Below are 18302 nucleotides of genomic sequence, written 5' to 3'. Positions count from 1 at the left end.
AAATAAGAAACCCCTTCCTGAACATTCACTCTCTTTAATGTGTTTCAGAAGATTGACATGAAGTCATGGATATGTAAAAATTTTTTAAGTGTCCACATGGATAAAATGCTGTAAAAAGACTAATAAATTGGAACAAAATTGACAATACAGATTATATAAAGAGGCTTTACACACTCACAAGAAAAAGACCAAAGTCCTCATAGGAACAGGGACAAAGGGTATGAACAAGCATTTCCCAGAAGAAATGCTAATGGCTTTCAAACATATGACCAGATATTCAGTCTTATCCATAATTAGAAAAAATACTGTACACATTTAAACAACAGGGAGGAAACTTTTTTTTAATAAAGATTTTATTTATTTCTTTAACTGACACAGAGAGAGAGCTAGAGAAAGAACACAAGCAGGGGGAGTGGGAGAGGGAGAAGCAGGCTTCCCACCAAGCAGGGAGCCCGGTAGGGGGCTCGATCCCAGGACCCTGGAACCATGACCCAAGCTGAAGGTAGCCACTTAACCAACTGAGCCACCCAGGTGCCCCAGGAAGGAAACTTTTTAAAAAAGATTTTTATTTATTTGAGAGAGAGAGAGAGTGAGTGGAGGGAAGGGCAGAGGGAGAGAATCTTCAAGCAGACTGCCCACTGAGCGCAGAGCCTGACACAGGACTCGATCCCACAACCCTGAGATCATGACCTGAGCCGAAGGCAGACACTTAACCGACTGAGCCACCCAGGCGCCCCTAAAACCATCCTTTCTAACCTGTATCTGTTGTAATCTTGAAAGCAGGACTTGATTGCTGCCTTTTAGCAAAGGGTAGTAAATGTGAAGGTATAGCAGAGACTGGAAGAAATGCATGTCTCTCTTTTTTTCTCAATAGACCTGGTAGTTATTACTCTGTTCCAAGCAGTGTACCTTTATTGTCCAATGGAGCAGGCCAGGGAAACACAGGGGAGCTATGGGGCTTAAGGTGAAGTTTTCAAATTCTTGCCCATAATTTCAAAATTCTGTCCAAAGGTGCATTTTCAGAGGGGCTTTGTGGTCTTCTCCCTGTCCCCTACCACTCCAACCCAGTCACAAACTATGCCATTCCTGTTGCTGGTGTGCTCCCTTCTCTCTTACTGCTCTAACTTTCCTCACCCAGAAAGTACTATTGACACTCCCAACATTTTCTTAATTGAAAAATTCAAAACAGAAAAGTTGAATGAAATGTACCATGAACACTCATGTGCCCACAACCTAGATTCTATAGTTAACATTTCACTGTATTTGCTTTATCATGCATTTCAAAGTGAGTTGTGGATATCAGTACACTTCACTTGTAAACACTTCAGCATGCATGCATATAATTGGTATATATTAGTTTATGGGCTTTTTTGTGTAAGAAAAATTTCTATACAGTAAAATGCTCAAATCTTAAGTATATCATTTGGTGCATTTTTTTTTTTTCCATTTGGTACATTTTTTTTCATTTGATGCATTTTTGACTAATGCATACATACCCGTGTAACCCAAATCCCCTTAAGATTTAGATATAGAATGTTACTCCAGAAAGTTTCTGCATGTTCCTTCCCAGTCAATCCCCTTCCCAGTGGTAGGATTCCCAGTGGTAATCACTGTTCTGATTCTACCATTATAGATTAGTTCTCCTTCTCAAACTTCACATGAACAGAATCATACAACGTGAACTCTTGTGTAACGTTTCTTTCTTTCTTTCTTTTTTTTAAGGATTTATTTATTTATTTGACAGAGAGAGAGAGAGAGAGCACAAGTAGGCAGAGCGACAGGCAGAGGAAGAGGGAGAGGCAGGCTCTCCCCTGAGCAGGGAGCCTGATGCGGGGCTCGATCCCAGGACCCTGGGATCATGACCTGAGCCGAAGGCAGCCGCTCAACCAACTGAGCCACCCAGGCGCCCCATGTGTAACGTTTCTTTCATTCAGCATAATGTTTTTGAGATTCACCCGCATTACTGTGTATATCAGTAGTTGTTTCCTTTTTATTGCCGAGTAGCATTTCATTGGATAAATATATACCAAAAGGGTGTATGCCCATTCTCCTCTTGATGGCTGCCTGGGCTGTTTTCAACTTTTGGCTGTTAATGACTGAAGTTCCTATGAACATTCTTGTGCAAGTCTGTTTGTGGACATATGCTTTCTCTTGGGTAATTGCTAAGTCATAGAGTAGGTATATGTTTAGATTTATAATAAACTTCCAGACATTTTTCCAAATTGGGTGTACCATTTTGCTTTCCCACCAAGATTGTAACAGAGTTTTTACTGGCCTTCAAAAAATATATATTCATATACATATGTATATAATTGTGTGTGTGTATATATATTTGTGCATATAATTGAGTGTTATATATTAGTTTATATATATACACACAATTACAGGTATAAAATTACATACATACATATATAAATGCATGTATAATATATACATATGCATACAATTATACATATGTATTTATAATTTCTTCATATTTTCTGGATATAAGCCATTTGTCAAGTATACATTTTGTGAACATTTTCCCCCAGACTGTGGTATGTGTATTAATTTTGGTGAGCAAAAATTTAAAATTTTGGTAACGTCTCATTTATTAGACTTTTCTTTTATGCTATTGCCTTTTGTGTTTTAAGAGACCTTTGCTTAGCCCCCAAGTTGCAGAGATATTTTGATATATTTTCTTCTATCAGCTTTATAGTTTTAGATGTTATGTTTAAATTTATTTTGAATTAACTTTTCTGTTTGGTATGAGGTAGGAGTCAGAGTTTGTGTTTTTCCTTAGGGATAGCTAGTGGTTCCAACTCTCTGTTATCCTTTCTCCATTAGATTGCTTTGGCATCGCTACAGACTCTGTAATGGACAGGCTGTTCTCCTTGGCTTCCTTGGTTATCCTAGGGTGGAGAGAGAAAGTTATTCCTTTCTGGTGTCCTAACCCCATCACTTATATCTAGACGTATTCTAGATACTCCTGAGTTCCGACTCTTAAGCCTGTGGAATTTTCTCTGGTTGGCAATGAGTTGTTGTGACTGGGTTATCTGTTCTGTCTGAACACAGGATGGCCAGTGTCCCGGTGAAGGAACGGGTGAAGGTGTCTCAGAACTGGAGGTTGGGGCGCTGCCGAGAGGGGATCCTGCTGAAGTGGAGATGCAGGTAAGTAGCCTCTTGACTCTTAAAGCTACCTGGGACAGAAAAGCGTGCTAGGAAGTAAAAAATCTGGTCCTAGCTAGAGTGGATATGTGCCTCTCCTGAGGTGTGGCAAAGGGGGCATCGGAGGGACTTTTTTTTTTTTTACATTTGTAAAAATTACCAAAAAATGTACTTTAACAAATTCCACATTTTTATGATTATAAAAATAACACGTTTATTGTAGAGATTTGAAAAAATAGAAGCATTTAAAGAGGAAATAAAACTTCCGTATAATGCTACCACTCAGAGGTAACCACTGTTAATGTACCTCATCAAAAGAAATAAATGAAGCCAGCATTTCAAACCATCTTGTTTTACAGTTATTTTTCTTTAAATCTACTCCGTGGAGTTATGCCTTCACTTCCTTCACTCCATTAGCCCTCTGCCCAACTTTATTAAGAAGGCAAAATAGGACCTAAAGGCTTGGCTATAGATGTTACAGGAGGTAGAGTTCAGAACTGCAAGGAAATTTAGACAGTGGCTTTGGATTGCTAATGCCGCAAATTTTATGCTTCACCGATGCTACGTTATTTCATAGTTATCATTTGACTCCCTACCAAAGAAGTGCTCCTTGTTGATTGGTTGGAATGGATAAGGAACGTCATGGTTCCTCATTCCAGGTTGACCTGCAGACAGGCTTCTTCATCTGAAGACCCCTTCTCTCTTGCTGGTGTCCAGTTTCTGCTGCTTTCATGGGTGGTGGTTGCTGTGAGTTATGTGGGGGTCCTGGTGGTAGTAAAGAAACTACTAGGGAGAAAGACTGATTTTTATGGTAAAAAAACCTTTACCCTCTGCCTCCTGCTTTTACCTTTTAATACCAGAAAGTGGAGTTTATTTCTGTATCAAGGTTTTGTCCCTGACGTCTTTTTTGGGGATGGTTTTCAAAGCAGTTTGGCAAATAAACACACAAAGCAGTTACCAGGCTGCCCCAGGATTCTCCACTGTTCACCTGGCATGAACCTGGTTTCTTGTCCTAGGCAAATGGCTGTTTACCAGATGGCTCTAAACACATGCATTCCAACCACCCCACTTGACTGTGCCACAAACCTGTGCAAGGGGATGTTGAAGGGGGAAGTGTATAATGAGTGAGAATGTAGGCATCTATACACACTCTACACATGTTCTGTAGAATATATGCACACACTTGTAAAACCCCCCTGAGCAGAAACTCAGCTACTACAAAGGCCAAGCTGCATTTAATGGCCCGTCAAGTCAATTTGCAGAACTTTTCCACATTCCCATGACGCTTGTATTAAGGAGTGTGGGGAAGAAACACAGCCCAGTTTGCTCAGACAGGCTTGGCAGTGGGAGATGGTGTCTCTGTAAATGCGGATGAATCAGCTGTCCCTATGCTTTGCTTGGGATCTGGTAGCTCCAGAACTCCTACATAGAGTAGGACAGGCTGCTGGGATGTCTACCTTGGGAAAGGGGCTTAGTCCCCACCAGAGAGCCTGGGGTCTGGCAGAGTCTGTCTGCCTTTCTCTTCTTTTCTTTTCTTTTTTCTTTATTCTTTTTCTGTCTATTTCTCTTCCTCTGTGTCCCTCCCTCCCTCCCTTCCTCCCTTCCTTCCTCTCTTTTTCTTTCCTTATTTTAAAAATATTTTATTTATTTGTGAGAGAGAGAGAGAGAGAGAGAGAGAGAGCACAAGAGGAGGAGCAGAGGGAGAGGGACAAGCAGACTCCACACTGAGTGGAGCCTGTCTCGGGCTTGATCTCAAGACCCTGAGATCGTGACCTGAGTTGAAATCAAGAGTTGGTCGCTTAACTGACTGAGCCATGCAGGCGCCCCTGGCAGAGTCTTCTTTCTTAAGGCTCATTCCGTGCCGTGGGACTGGCCTGTGGCTTCTAACCTTTCTTCCTCCTGCCATACTATAGAGGGAATCTTTAACTATTTGTGGATTTCTCTTATCAGCTGCCTAGGAGAGCTGATTATTTCTCTGGAGCCCCCAAACTGTAGTGGACTGCTGCGGAGCTGTGTTTTCCCATTGCCCCACTTACCCTCTAATACAGAAACGCAGATATCCCATGTGAGGATCTAGATAGCTAACTAGTACATTAGCATCCTTTCCTAAGTGGCCTTATTCCTTTCACTTATAAATAGCCCCTTTGCATAGCGGGATAAGGGAATGGGGCTTCTTGGGGCTCACTCTTCTCTTTCCTCCATCTGCTCTGTTGGAGGAAGAGGTAAGAAGTATGTGTGGGAGTCTTGGAACCTTGAAACTTATCACTTAACACTTCAAATCAGGGAGGATGCAGAATGAAAGAAAATCACTTCATCTGGGTGGAAGTTTTTTTTTTTTTTTTTTTTAAGATTTTATTTATTTATTTAGAGAGAGAGCACAAGCAGGGGAAGCAGCAGGCAGAGGGAGAAGCAGGCTTCCCGACGAGCAAGGAGCCCGATGCGGGACTCGATCCCAGGACCCTGGGATCATGACCTGAGTGGAAGGCAGATAATGGACTGAGCCACCCAGGCTCCCTGGAAGGTTTCTTTTTTAACCCTCTCTGCGCCCCAGTCATTGAATTTGCCGAGGTCTGCCTACCCCCAAGAAGTCTACGCTGCCAGTAATTTGAGTCTTAAGCATTCTCCAATTAAGAGTGATATTTAATTGGTCTTGTAGTTCTGACTTTCTTTTATAAAGTCCAGAACTTTCAAAACAAAGTTTTACTTCTGGAAGTTTCTCCTCCCTTTGCTCTTTTCTTCCTTACACTTTGTATTCTGTCAGAGACATGCACACCAGGAAGCTCTGTCTCTCTGGTTTTCTAAGGGTGGCCTAAGGGTAGGTAGTTTTACAGGAGAGTGGGGAGGTAAAGGCTGAGCCGTACAAGTTATCCTTGCTAAGTTGGGGATCAGTCAGCCTCTCCAAAGATTGGAGTCAGTTTTCATGCTGTATCTCGTTGATTCTTAAATTGTGTTTTACATCTCTGCAGTCAGATGCCCTGGATGCAGCTAGAAGGTGATTCTCTGTACATATCCCAGGCTAATTTCATCCTGGCCTATCAGTTCCGCCCAGATGGTGCCAGCTTGAACCGTCGGCCCCTGGGAGTCTTTGCTGGGCATGATGAGGACGTTTGCCACTTTGTGCTGGCCAACTCACACATTATCAGTGCAGGAGGGTAAGTGCTGCAGGAGTCTCCTTCTACTTCTTCCTTCGCACTCTTCAGGGAACTTCTGCTTGCCTGCCTCTTGACTTTTCTTTCTCAACTCCAAAGGGATGAGGAGGGAGACCATAGGAAGAGGGAGTGTTTTTGTTTTTGTTTTTGTTTTTCCATTTGAAGCAGAGAGATTTACCAAAGGCACTATTAATAGGGTTAGCTGGAGAAGGAAAACAGGAAGAGCCTTTAATGAAAAGTGAAGCTGGTTTTGATACTCTCATGGGGGAAATTTGTTTTGTCTCTCAGCTCTGTTCAGCCCCAAGTGTACTGAAGAAGTAGAGGTGTCTCAAAGCTCAGCGCCTTGTTGAGCTGAATTGCCTAAAACAGCAAATTTGGACATCACTGGAGACTCAGGCTGCTTCTGTAGCCTTGTTCTCTTCCGACAGAGAGAATAATTGGCTGTTGGGGGTGGGCTCCCTATTTCTCTCCTAGAGATGGGAAGATTGGCGTTCATAAGATTCATAGCACCTTCACTGTCAAGTACTCAGCTCATGAACAGGAGGTGAACTGTGTGGATTGCAGAGGGGGCATCATTGTGAGTGGCTCTAGGGACAGGACGGCCAAGGTGAGTGGTCTCCTCCTTACGTATGGTTATTCCCTCATGTCTATAGGGAGTGGGGTGGGAGAGGGTGGATAGGGCCTTCAGTCTTGGGATTGGCTGAGGGCGCTGGGTGGGGGCGGGAGGGGACGACACGATAAAGGACTCACTTATGTGCCTCTGGCATGCAGTTTGCGGTGCCAGACTATGTCCCTGCCAGCTGGCCTGAGAAAGGAGTGGACAGTGGCTGGGAAGCTTGCCACTCACTTGAAATGTGGCGTGAACTCAAAAACAGAGGGCCTGGCCAGCTTTTCCTCCCTGCGCTGAATTTCCTCAAGTTTGTGGGCTGAGTTCTGACCCCAATATTTTATTTTAAAATCTCCCTCCTTTTGCTTGCTCTCTGTTTAGGGAGGTTAATTTTTCACCACCGTGTTTATAAGCAATCAGGCTGATAATTAAAATGTGTTTTTACTGCTTCTCTGGAGAGTGATGTGGTCAGCAAGCAGTAGAAAGACAAGGAGGGAAAGGCGTTTCGGTGCGTCATTGCCAAACTGCCTGGGCTACAGTCAGTCATCTGCCAACAGAAGGAGGCCGATAAGTAGTGTGACCCCTGCTTTAGGGACTCTGCTCATCCATGTTTGAGTCAAACAGGCCTCCACCCATGAGACAGAGAAGAATGTCTTTCTCCCTCCCTGTGTCCAGCAGCCCTAGGCAGGGCCCGCACACATCTGGTCCTTTGGGGCTGCTGTGGGAACTTCGTTGACAATTCAGTTGAGGTGCAGGAAGCCCGATAGTATCTTACTTGCCTGTTTCCCGGCATCTGGAGACTTCATAGTGCCAACAGGAGCAAAATGCCTCTTCGTGTCAGCAAATAGGCTGCTAAGACACCTAGGGAGGGTCTCCGGAGAGGAAAGTTGCAGTTTTTACTCATTAACTTTTCTGACTCCATGTACCCTCTGGTGATTATCCCTTCATATAAAAATGCCACCAATTTATATAAAAAGAAGGGCAACATATGTTCCTTTTTACTTCTGGAAGTTTCTCCTCCCTTTGCTCTTTTCTTCCTTACACTTTGTATTCTGTCAGAGACATGCACACCAGCACAGGAAGCCTGAGAAAAGCCCAGAAAATCTTTGCAACCAACTTGGAAACTGAATTTCCTACTGCCTGTTTCCCGTTTCCCCTATCCTATACTTACTTCAGGTTTCTGATTGGTCACTGTTGTTGTACCATTCCTTGCAAACAGACTGGCCTTAACCTGCTGTACTCCTCAGAAACAATTTGCATAGAAATCTTTTTGGCAGTGTGACCTAAAAATATTCCCATCTCCTTCTGGCATCTTCCTGTCATGGCTTCAAGTCTCCCTTTCAGTGACATCCCTTTCTTCTATCCTCTTCTCTGTGGTCTGACACCCAGAGCAGTTTAAAACTAAGCTTTTTGACCAAAGGTAGCAATTCAGGGGGATGGACTGCTTGTAGTCAAAGGATAGTAATCCCAATATTTGGGATATTGGGTTAGTTTCATGTTTTAAGTACCGACTCAACCCTATTTGGTGGATTCAGTTTTTTTTAAGCATTAAAGTAGGTACTTTCTAATTACAAAATTGTCACCGCAGTTCATCCTGTTTCCTTTGAGGATTTCTTTTAAGTCAGTGACAGAATCCCTCCCCCTCCCCCGCCCGGTTCTTCAACTCCAGAAAGCTGGCCTGCTGTTTTGGGGCTCCCCAGTGACCTCCAGGCCAGCTCATCTTTGCAGATTTCTGGACGCTGCTTCTGCTCCCTCTCCGTTGCTGTCTTTGCCTCTAGCTGCGTTCATCTTCCTGACCTGTTTCTACATTACCCAGCGCTAGTCTTGTATAACCAGCCCTCCATTTCTTTTTGGTGTCTCTGCGGTCCCATAGCTGCTTCTATAGGCTTCTCATACACCCCAGCCTACATGAGAACTTAGTCATGTTTGCCTGTAAACATCTATAGCCTGTTTGTTGGGAGTTCCCCCAAATACGTACTGTGTTTTAGGAAAGAGATTTGTTTTACTGGGGTGAAAGGAACTAAAACATTTTCTTTGTAAGACTTCTGAGTTAGGGACTGCTCAGGGAGCCTTCTTCCCCACGCCCCCCCCCCCCCCCCCCCCCGCCCCGCCACTTTCAAACTTAACCGTGGCTTAGTTTGGATTGCCCCTCCATCCTGATATGTGATAGGAATGTAGGAATGTTCTCAGTGGGCCTGGGCTGGTCCTGACCATTCTTTCATTGTCTCCCTTAGTTCTCTATTCTTCCATTTATTCTTAAAAGTACCTACTGTATGCAAGGCATAGTGTGCAAGGCACTGGGGCTCTTCAGAGGTGAGGAAGAGCCAGCCTCTCCTCCTGAGGCGAGCTCAGACATGCCCGCAGTGGCTCTGAAGCTGATGGGAAGTGGCCGGGACTGTGAAGTGTGCAAGGCTCTAGGGAGAGGGCCAGAAAGTTCACAGGGTGGAGAGATCACATCTGGCTTGAAAGGGGAGACTTTATGAAGGAAGGAACATTTGAACTTGTTGTTTTTTTCTTCTTTTAGTTATTTTTCAATGCAGAGGTTTGCTTGTTTATATATAAGTAACCAGGCACGATGCTAAGCACCTTACAATTGTTCATTTTCTCCTTTTCTCCTTTAGGAGAATTGTTTCCGCACAAATTATGCTCATAATATATTTTGGATATCCAATATACCCTACTGTACCTACTTTATTTTATAAGGTTTTCTATTATTATTACATATTATTTTTAAGTGTCATCTTCAATGGCTTAATGAGTAATAAGACCCACCGTTATTGAATGCTGGATACCTGCCAGATGCTGGGTTACCGTGTTTGGTGCTTTACGCATTTCTTGACTTTTCTGCAGCTCTCAAAAGATAGGTTTTATTTTCCGTTGTACATATGAAGAAACTGAGGCTAAGAAGTCCTGAAACATCCTTAAGATCAGAGATAATAGATAACAACTGGGTTCAGACCCACATGTGTCTGACTCCAAAGCCCACGCGTGCCCTATCTGCTCTTCCTGCAGCCGTAGGCTGCGGGGAATATTTTTACTATATAGGTTTCTCTTCGTTTTAGAATTACTATCTTCAGGTAGAGTCTCAGCAATAGAATTACTGGGTGTGAGGCTTTGGTCATTTTAAGAGTCTTGATACATATCGTCAACTGCTTTTTGAAAGGACTATATAAATATCCACTTCTACTAAGTTATATCTTTTCCAGGGATGGGTTTGTTTTGGATTTGACTGCTGAGGGTGAAGATGTGATCAGCACGTTGTTGTCACCTCCCCTCCCTCAGGCGTCATGACACTTGGGTTCCTGCTAGGGCAGCGCTTCCCCAACGTCATGCTCAGCACCGGCAGCAAGCCTCCTGAGGCCCTCCTGGAGACCGGACACCTTGTCCTGTGGTTTGCACAGTGTCAGAATCCACCAGCCCCTTCCGTGGGGGGCACTGGTGAGTTCAGGACTGGAGCTGTCCCCATAGATTTTATAATCAGAGGCCTTTAGTGTCTCCTCACCCTCCGACCTGCGTCCTAGAGAGTTGGCATCTGAGAAAAGGCAAACCTCTCCTCCGGGCTGGAACTGTGTGAAAGAAGACATTAGAAATGCATTTAGTTACAGGCAAAGTGGCCTGGCTGTAGATCCAGAAGGGTAAGCCAGAATCCTGGCATTCCAGGAAAGTTGTGGTATTTACCTTTGTTTTCTGCCCCTCCTTGTTCAGGATCTTCTTGTTAAGTTTATTTTCTTTTCCCTATATTGGAAAGAACTCACACCCTCCTCCCCCTGTCATGCATACACAAAATCTTAAAACACTTTCTCCTTTTATAGGGAAGACATGTCATGTGACCCTAAGAAGGCAAGACCACCCCCACTCCGTCACCTGCCCCTTAAACTCAAGGAATGTCTCCTGAAAGTTCTTCCATCTAAGGTCCTGACTGGCTTTTGTGTGTTCCCCCTTATAGCACTGCAGGGACCTTGAGAGGTCAGTGATCCATCTGGCAGCCTCAGGATCCCTCCTTGGCCACTGTCTGGGACAGCCCTGTACATTCGAGGCTTCCTTTCTGTTTGGTTAGAGGCTTATTTCCCCAAGTGTGTCATCTGGGGTTGGGTGAGGTGAGGGGGGCCTTGTGCTTAATGGGAGATTTCTAAATGCACTGGCTGCTGAGGGCTCCCTGAGTGTTGATTAGAGCTAAGCCCGGAGTGGCTGCTAATGTACATTCCTGACTGATAGGGACCAGATAACGTGCTCCAAGCAATATTTTTAACCTGTAGGAGATATGGAAGCTTAAAAGAGTTAAGCTTTTCTGCTACTTTTGGTGACACTAGGTGCTAAATTCCCTGCTGACATGAATAGCACTGGATCCTGGGCATTATCAACAAACAAACAACAACACACCACCTTCGTGCTTTGAAGCTGCTCTTCTTCTTCCATTCTTTCCTTCCCTTGTGTCTTTCTTTTTACTCCTCTCTCTTAATTCTGCTCTAATTCCATCTTTGTTCCCCCATACTGGGCCTTGATCATCCTCCTCCCTACCGCCCAAAGAAAAATCTGGTTGAGAGATAGGAAAAAGGAAAACCCACAAACACAAGGAAGTTACTGAGAGAGGTGAGTCCCACCTGCTCACCCTGCTGAGTCAAGGCTCAGCTGAAGAGTGTGGAGCTTCTGATTCCCTGATACAAGATTGGGTGGTGAAGAGGGGCTCTCAGGTGGATGTTAAGGAGGGCAGTTCAGACTGGGAGTCAGGTGGGTGAGCCAGAGGCTGGGGAGGCTTCTCTGCTCATTCTCTGAACTCGGCATGTGCAGGACAGAAAGGAGTCTCCGTTCCCCTCCCCCACCTCCCCAGGACACTCACCCCGCATCTCAGTCCCTGGCAGTGCCAACGAGAGCGTCTCCTCTCCTGTTTCCAGGTTTGGCCTTTGGCATCAGGTCGGCTGGGGCAGTGCTTACACACCATCCAGACTGAAGACCGAGTCTGGTCCATTGCAATCAGCCCAGTACTAAGGTAAGGGGGACGTTTTGGGGTATGGTTTTGTCCTGTATAATAATGCTTTTATTTTCTGAGGTTGGGTGGGCTAGGAAATCTTCCTCCTGTATATTGTAGGTTGCTTTGAGCCTGTCTTCTGGAGATTTTGAAAATCCTCCAGAGGCTTGAAGTCTGTGGCTCACTTCATATGTGTGTGGGGTAGAGACAACATTCCAGAGGTTAACTTCCTAGGCATCTACTCCAGAAATATGAGGGGAAAAAATACCATTAAAATGTGACTGAGGCCAGCTGTTACAAGAGTGCCCCTTCTGGAGCCTATGCCCTCCGGGGTTACTTCCAAAGCAGAGGCCTATTAGCACCCCGGGGAAGTTACTGCACCAGCCAGCCTGCTCTCACAACCCACATCTGGTTTGTTCCCCTTGGAAAATGTCTTCTGGAGTATCCCTTACAGACCTGAGTCATCAGGAGAGGTGTGGGGCCCAAGTCCAATTGGGGACAGGTATGTGGCATAGGGTGATAATTGTAGCAGAAGTGCCAAATTTTTGATGGCAGCTTTACTTTACTCTTTGGCCTCTTTTTCTCTAGCTTTACCAGTAAATGAGTGAGCTCTGCATCCTGATTTCTGCTTTCTAGGCTTTCTTGAACCAAGGCAGAGCCTCTCTCCTCCCCAGCAGGGTACATAGACTCTCTCCTGCACCTGCTCTATCAGAGTGTTTGTTTTTCTAGGGTCTTCCCTCACTTCCTTCATCCCTCACTCCTCACCTAAGTGATCAGTGGGCAAGCTGTAGGGCTGCCACCCTCCAACACGGGGTTTAAGTCAGTCACTAGTTTTACGAGAGAGTTGATTCCCCCCACCAACTCAGCCCCCTTCAGCCTCCCTCTCCTCACCCCATGGAGCCTGCACCTCTCCTGCCCCCTTCTACAACTCCCTTTAAAAATTTTTTCTTTCTAAAGAATTAGAGCCGATTAGCCACGTCATTAATTCTTCAATTTGACGGCTGATATAGCAGGACCTGAAACACATTGCTGACCCCAGAGAATGGAGACCCCATTCCTTAGCATATTGACGATGGGAGAAGTTAATTAAAATTCCACAGAGCGGAGGTGTCGGCTAACCTATAAACCTGTCGCTGTTCAGAACAAATCATTCTAGCAATCCTAGGAAAGAGGGAAGGAAAGACCAGCAGGGAGTAGAGAGGCCTAAGTGTGTGGGAGCGGATGGTGGAGAACAGAGCCATCGGACACGGTCCCCTCCACAGTGTTTTTCCACTGCTGCCCCTTTTAAAGCCAGTTGGCCAGGCTTGGGGGTCTGTGGGCTGGATGTGTGTAAGCATTGAAGGAAGGCAGAAGAGCCTGTGGGAGGTGGCAGGTGGGCTGGTGACTATCCAATGGACATCTGCTGGCTTCAGGAGACTGGGATGGACTGGGGTGGGGCCGGTGGTAGAGGGAAGCTCTTCAGGGCTGGAGATTTAGGCCAAAGAACACAGCCAGCTTCAACTAGCACCCCATCCCTTGCTCCAGCCACCTCTCTGGAATGTGTCAGGCTACCCCGTAACAGAATAGAGCATGACAACTGTTGAAGATAGTTTCAGTAAAAGAGGTTGAGCTCAGGGGCGCCTGGGTGGCTCAGTTGGTTAAGCGACTGCCTTCGGCTCAGGTCATGATCCCAGGGTCCTGGGATCGAGCCCCGCATCGGGCTCCCTGCTCTGCGGAAGCCTGCTTCTCCCTCTCCCACTCCCCCTGCTTGTGTTCCCTCTCTCGCTGTCTCTCTCTGTGTCAAATAAATAAATAAAATCTTTAAAAAAAAAAAAAAAAAAGGTTGAGCTCAGAGTCTGTCTCGGCATTGAGAAGCACTTTAGAACACAGTAAACTGGGTTTTGTTTTGGCCACGACTTGCAGACCGGCTTTGAGGAAGGACCTAGCTTTCTGACAGCACCAGTACCAGCCTACAGTGGCCCCAGTGTGTGTGTATTAGTCATTTGCCCTGTGCCAGACCCTTTGCTAAGTCCTTGATGTGCCTCATTTTCGGTGAAAACCTGGGTCTTTTGTTCTCTTCTCATTCTCCTTCAGAGTCTCCTTGTCCTCTTGGTGTATTTCCTTGGCCCTAAGATGACTCTCTCAGTCACTGTTGACTGGCTTTTCAGCTCCTGAACCACAGTTGTTTGAGATGACCTTTTCCCCAGCTTGACAGATGATGTTGTGGACTCTTTGAAAATAGTTTGCATTGGGGATCCTGGCTTTACTAGATGGCCAGGGTGGATGCTGCTGCTCTCTCCCCCGTTTTCTCTCTTACCCTGAAGTGTCCTGGCTAGGGCGGTTTCATCCCATTATTAGATCCATTTCTTCCCTCCGTGTCCATGAATTTGAACCTGTCAATGAATGCTTCCATTTTCCCAACCTGGGGAGACCCTGCCTCCTGGCCTCAGGGTCTGTTCTGGAAGACTGAGGTTCTGCTTTGCCACCATCAGCAGGGTGGCCTCAGGTAAGCCATTCCCTTCTCTGAGCCTGTTTCCTCATTTTTTCAATGTGGATATTGCTTCCTTTATAGACCTCACTAGATGATTGTGAGGATGACCTGAGATAATAAGAAAATACTCGGCAGGGATGCCTGAGTGGCTCAGTCAGTTAAGCGTCTGCCTTCAGCTCGGGTCATGATCCGAGGGTCTTGGGATCGAGCCCCACATCGGGCTCCTCGCTCAGCGGGGAGCCTGCTTCTTCCTCTGCCACTCCGCCTGCTTGTGTGTGCGTGCTCTCTCTCTCTCTGGCAAATAAATAAATAAAATCTTAAAGAAAAAGAAAATACTTGGCAAAGCTAAAAGGGCTATCTTATCATGTTAAACAGAATCTCTCCTCCCCTGGGTGGCATTTGTTCAGAGGCTTTAGTTGCTCTCATGTCTCCAGCATGGCTGGGGACTTCTCGTGTCCCTCCTGGAGCTACGCTGCTCGTCTGCAGTCTTCTTGAGATGTGGGACCCTCAGCAGGAATCTTTCGTCCCCCACCCCGCCCCATGTGTTCCTGCCCTCGCTGGCTGTCTTCTGTTCCCCTCCCTGCCACCTACCCTGTTGAGTACGGTCATCGGTGTGCATGTGGTCACTACTGGCATGTGGCCGTGAACCCCTCACAAAGAACGTGAGGGGAGGTGGGCAGCAGCTACCCTCTGGGGCCGGTATTCCTGGTTGACCCGATGACTTCCCAGTCTCTCACTGCTCCCTCATCCCTTTAGAAGGATCCTGAACGGGTAGGAGACGTGCCACATGCCTTTTCTCAATTAATCTCTCTTCCATTGAAAACAGTTTGTCAGAGCTCTTCATCGTATTTATCTATGATGCTGGGGCTTTGCTGCCACCTTTTCTTAGGTGTGTGCTTAGACACTTGTAAGAAACGTGAAACCTCAAGCCTCAGGCTTTATTTGAGGTGCTCGTGACTGGGGGAAAGCCAGTATTCTGTCCTGTGTCCAAATGTCACCTTTCCTTCCTCCTGTGACCTTGAGTTCTTGATTGGTAAACAGCTGTGGAGGGTGATATTTAATATGAGATCTGGGCTTAGAGCAGTGTTTAGGTGCTCAAAACCACAGAAGGAAAACCAGTAGTCTCCACAGGAGGGTGGCAGACAAGGACCTTTTTCTCTACTTCTTGTGTGCCCTCCTGCCCGTCTTCTTGCCCTGACACCAGGGATCCTGTTTTTAAGATTCCTGACTTACTGGTGAAGCCTTTCTTCCAGAGAGGGGGCCCGGCCTGGAGTTGTTTGATGAGGGAAAGGAGGACAGGCTGAGATGGAAGAGAGAGGAGCTATGGGAGGCTCACCTGGGGCATAAGGGCGTATGTCCAGGTGTGCTTGTGTAGCTCACACACAACCTCCTGAGGTCACGTTGGATTCTGAGCACCTTTCCAGGAGTAACACAGAAAAGCAGAATTTTTAAAATGTGCAATAAATTGTATTGCCATTTAAAAACTATTTCTAGCTGAATAAATTTAGCAAATAAGCGTGAGGAAATAAGGAACTGCTAAACACTCCTTCCTTCCCTCGACTTTCCATCTCTTCCCTTCCTTCCTCCTCCCCGCTCCCCACGTATTGACCGAACCCTTGGTAGATGGAGGCTCCTGTGAGGATTTTACTCCGTGGTGAGGTGAGATGGGCGCATAACTGTAATGGCTGCCAGGTGATACTAAGTGCCCGAAACTCCGCCCTCTCCAGCAGAGGGAGAAAGTGAGGCTCGGGGAAGACTGATGCAGGGCACACGTGGTGTGGGACAGAAGAGGTGGCTGTTTGAGCTCAGGTCTCTAGCCTAGAGCCGCGTCCTGTGGTGCTGAGTGACGACCACGAGGCAGGCCCCAGGTCACTGCTGTGCCTTCATCCACCAGCATGATGGACAGTAGCTGTGACCCTTGAAAGACTCTTGGGGCCTGAGGAACATTCTCTCTTCCTAGAGGCCCGAGTTGAGGTGGAGGGGTGGGGGAGAGCACTACATGCCTGAGGCCTGGGCTCACTCAGGCGACTGAGTGCTTGCACCATCCCGGGAGTGTGAATGCTTATCCATCTTTGGTTTGCAGGGGGTTGGGGGCCTGGGGCCCTGGGGGGTGAAATGAATGCGGAGACCCAGTTGCCCTATTTGCCTGCTAGGGGAAGAGTGAGCAGTCCACAGCTCCTCCTTCCTCTGCAGACACCATATTTATTGCCCTCTGAGAACAAGGAGGTGCTCAGCAGACTCCTTTCTCCATCTCCGAACAACACTTGCTGTCGTGTGAGTGAGTGTGGTCAGGAAGGCTTCCCAGGACACTTGGGTTTTAATCCCTTCTCTCTTGTTTCTGTCATTAGGGAAATATATGAGTGGTATAGGTGTAGAAAATTGACTTAGCTGTTATTAAATATACAATATAATTTTGTGTAACTTTGCTTACTGTGGTGGCCTGTTTGTTTTTGGGGGGAATAGTCCAAGTCTGCATGAAATGTACCGATTCAAATTTGTAAAGTGAGTTGTGGCCTCTGGGGGGTTTTGATGGAGGAGCTGCTCCTGCTTGCTTCAATTCTCCCAGAGGTGAGGGAGAGTCTGGAAGGAAAGCAATCACTGTGTACTGTTTGGGGAGGGGGTGGGTTTCTGGGGAGAGCAGGGTGTTTGTTCGAGTGGCTGCAGGGTTTACTGTGTGGTGTGTGTGTGGTAAACGCATATTCCCCAGCCTGTTGAAATACACCTTTCTTTAGTGAAAGGTAATTGCATCTGGAGTTTTCTCTGACAGAGAGGTTTGAAAGATTGGAAAAAGAGACAGCCAACTTTCAGTTTGGATTCTTTTGGTTCCCAGTGGCTCAGCAATCCTGTGGCCCTGGACTGCATAACTCTGAGCTTTTAGGGGAAAATGAGTCGAAAGTAACAGTTGTGCCTCTGAGTTTTGCTCTTTCTGGTTGGTGATGAGGAGCTGGGCTGTGAAAAGGAACGCTAACCTCGATAACCTGAGGAGAGACTCTGACGGCTGACTTTGTCGTGGTTTACATTGTGGCTTGGCCTGTGGCCAACTCGTCTCTCTGTCCTGCCTTCCCAGGGCCGGGGCAGAGGAAAGCTTCCTCTGGGGCCCATCTAGGGAAGGGAGACCTTCCCTAAGCAAGGAGTGGCTCGGTGTCCTCCTTTGCCAGGCTACAGAGCACACACAAGGGAGCCGCCTGCGTGTGGTGGTCCCGGATGAGAGAGTCAGAGGCGCAAAGACACCGCGGAGGGGCCAGGGGCGGGCATGGCTAGAAGAGGGGCATGACACCTGGAGAAAGTTGGAGCTCTGGGTAATGCTAGATGGGCCTCCTGGTCCAGCCTGAAATGACTGTAAATTGGAAAAGGATCAGTGTAGGGATACAACTGAAACAGAGTCTGGTCCTGCCGAATCTCAGTGCAGTGCCGTGGAGTTCCCTGCCTGTGCTAAGCCAAGCCTCTCCGGCGGGTGCACATGTATCCATCAGTAGCAAAGATGAGATGCCACAGGGGTGGGTTTCACTTCCTCAAGACCCTGGATTTCTGCCACTGCCCAGGGCGGGATGGGCACAGGGAAGCTCATGTGCTGAGCTGCTGGCCTAAGACCAGCAACCCAACCAGCTCTGGCTGGCCCAGAACCCATTTGTGGGAGCCACTTCTTCCCTGGCCAGCAAGGTTGGCTCAGTGGTCAAGAGCGGACTTAAATAAAACATCACAAATAGAAGCAGAAGCCGCTGCAGAAGATAGGGTACTGCAGATGCAGTTGTGCCCTGAGACCCTGCCTGTCCTGACAGGGAGACCTGGCCATCCCTCAGTCTTGGTCACAGTCTTTCTCCATCTCCACGTGCCTGTCTGTCTGTCTCCCTCCCCCACTCTGTGTCTTGATACTTAAGCAGTGTTACGTGCTAGACCCTGGGGAAGCCACCGTGAACTAGACAGTGTCGTGTGACAGGGACCAGTCCAACGGGTAATACGGTG

General features: G+C 46.8%; 1 protein-coding gene across 1 annotated transcript in view; it reads left to right on the top strand.

The window, feature by feature from the left end:
- FBXW4 (F-box and WD repeat domain containing 4) overlaps window positions 1-18302 on the top strand; it is an 83982-nt gene that overhangs the window by 16089 nt on the left and 49591 nt on the right. The window contains exons 2-5 of the mRNA XM_032422954.1: window positions 3055-3150; window positions 6114-6299; window positions 6771-6903; window positions 11796-11890. Coding sequence (XP_032278845.1) covers window positions 3055-3150; window positions 6114-6299; window positions 6771-6903; window positions 11796-11890 — 510 coding nt within the window. The remainder of the gene's footprint in view (window positions 1-3054; window positions 3151-6113; window positions 6300-6770; window positions 6904-11795; window positions 11891-18302) is intronic.

Source organism: Phoca vitulina, unplaced genomic scaffold (assembly GCF_004348235.1).
Source record: "Phoca vitulina isolate PV1807 unplaced genomic scaffold, GSC_HSeal_1.0 scaffold28, whole genome shotgun sequence".
Taxonomy (NCBI): domain Eukaryota; kingdom Metazoa; phylum Chordata; class Mammalia; order Carnivora; family Phocidae; genus Phoca; species Phoca vitulina.
The sequence above is the reverse complement of the archived record's forward strand: the minus strand, read 5'-3'. Positions and strand labels throughout refer to the sequence as shown.